The 1,117-nt window shown below is 40.0% G+C and overlaps 1 protein-coding gene across 1 annotated transcript; it reads left to right on the top strand.

Annotated features, from left to right (window-relative positions):
* Positions 1–190: 190 nt before the first annotated feature.
* Positions 191–758, top strand: LOC121939916 (NADH dehydrogenase [ubiquinone] flavoprotein 1, mitochondrial-like; the record flags this gene model as incomplete). Its single annotated transcript, XM_042482836.1, has 3 exons — positions 191–297; positions 383–465; positions 588–758. Coding segments are annotated over 3 exons (361 nt in total), but the record flags the coding sequence as incomplete, so codon positions are not given.
* Positions 759–1,117: the final 359 nt, after the last annotated feature.

Below are 1,117 nucleotides of genomic sequence, written 5' to 3'. Positions count from 1 at the left end.
TTTTTTGTAGATATTTTATTGAACAATTGATTAACAAAACAGCAATAGTGGATTTTAATTTTTTTTAAATAGTTGCAATAACATTATGTTAGTTGCAGCTCTAATTGTGATTGTCCTTCATTTCTTGTTAGACTAAAAAAAATCATACTATCCGTCTCATTTGTCCTGTTGTGGTCTCTCCTCTGTGCAGGAAGGATGCTGTCCCTGTCCCGAGCAGTGGTGTGTGGCGTGGCCCGCGCTCCAGCTGCTGTCAGTCAGGGTGGAGTGACTGCTATCACCCGATTTAACAGCACACAGGTACCTGACCTCTATTTTATTAAAACAAACTTAAAAAAAAAAAATCATGACCTTAACATCTTATGTATTTATCTTTTTTTCCCAGAGTGCTCCTAAGAAAACAACATTTGGGCCTCTGGCAGATGAGGACAGAATTTTCACAAACCTTTATGGCCGTCATGAGTGGAGGTAACACCCCTGATTTTATTCTAATGCCAAATCAAAAACATAAATTGATATGATTGAATCTCTAACACCGTACAAGTTAAAGCGCTGAGCGGTAAAATAAAAGAGACCTGTTTGTGTTTCAGGCTGAAGGGGGCGTTGAAGCGCGGCGACTGGTACAAAACTAAGGAGATCCTTTTGAAGGGAGTCGACTGGATCCTCAATGAGATCAAGGTGTCTGGCCTGCGTGGTCGGGGCGGCGCTGGTTTCCCTACAGGCATGAAGTGGAGCTTCATGAACAAGCCCAGCGATGGCAGGTCAGTGAGGAGACACACACGTACACACACGAGTCTTGCCCTGCAGGCATTACACGATGCCATTCAGCAGCAACATGCCCGAGCAACCGGATGATATTTTCATAGTAGCTGATCATTTTAATCAACTCATCCTTCAACTCTAAAGATGTAGCAGGATCAAGAACAAACTGTAATTTTATTTTTTTAAACTCATTTAAAAAATCTACCTTGTATGTCCTTTAACAGACTTTCATGAATAGACAAATATGTTGTAAACAGTCAAAACCAACAGCGTACAATGCCCATCTTCTTTAATTCATCTAAGCATTTGCTTTGGTTTCTCAAAATAATTTTTGGTGCTTTAAATAATTATTTGAGAA

Source organism: Plectropomus leopardus, unplaced genomic scaffold (genome assembly GCF_008729295.1).
Source record: "Plectropomus leopardus isolate mb unplaced genomic scaffold, YSFRI_Pleo_2.0 unplaced_scaffold6709, whole genome shotgun sequence".
In the NCBI taxonomy this organism is placed as follows: Eukaryota; Metazoa; Chordata; class Actinopteri; order Perciformes; family Serranidae; genus Plectropomus; species Plectropomus leopardus.
This window is presented reverse-complemented; position numbering and strand designations above follow the sequence as displayed.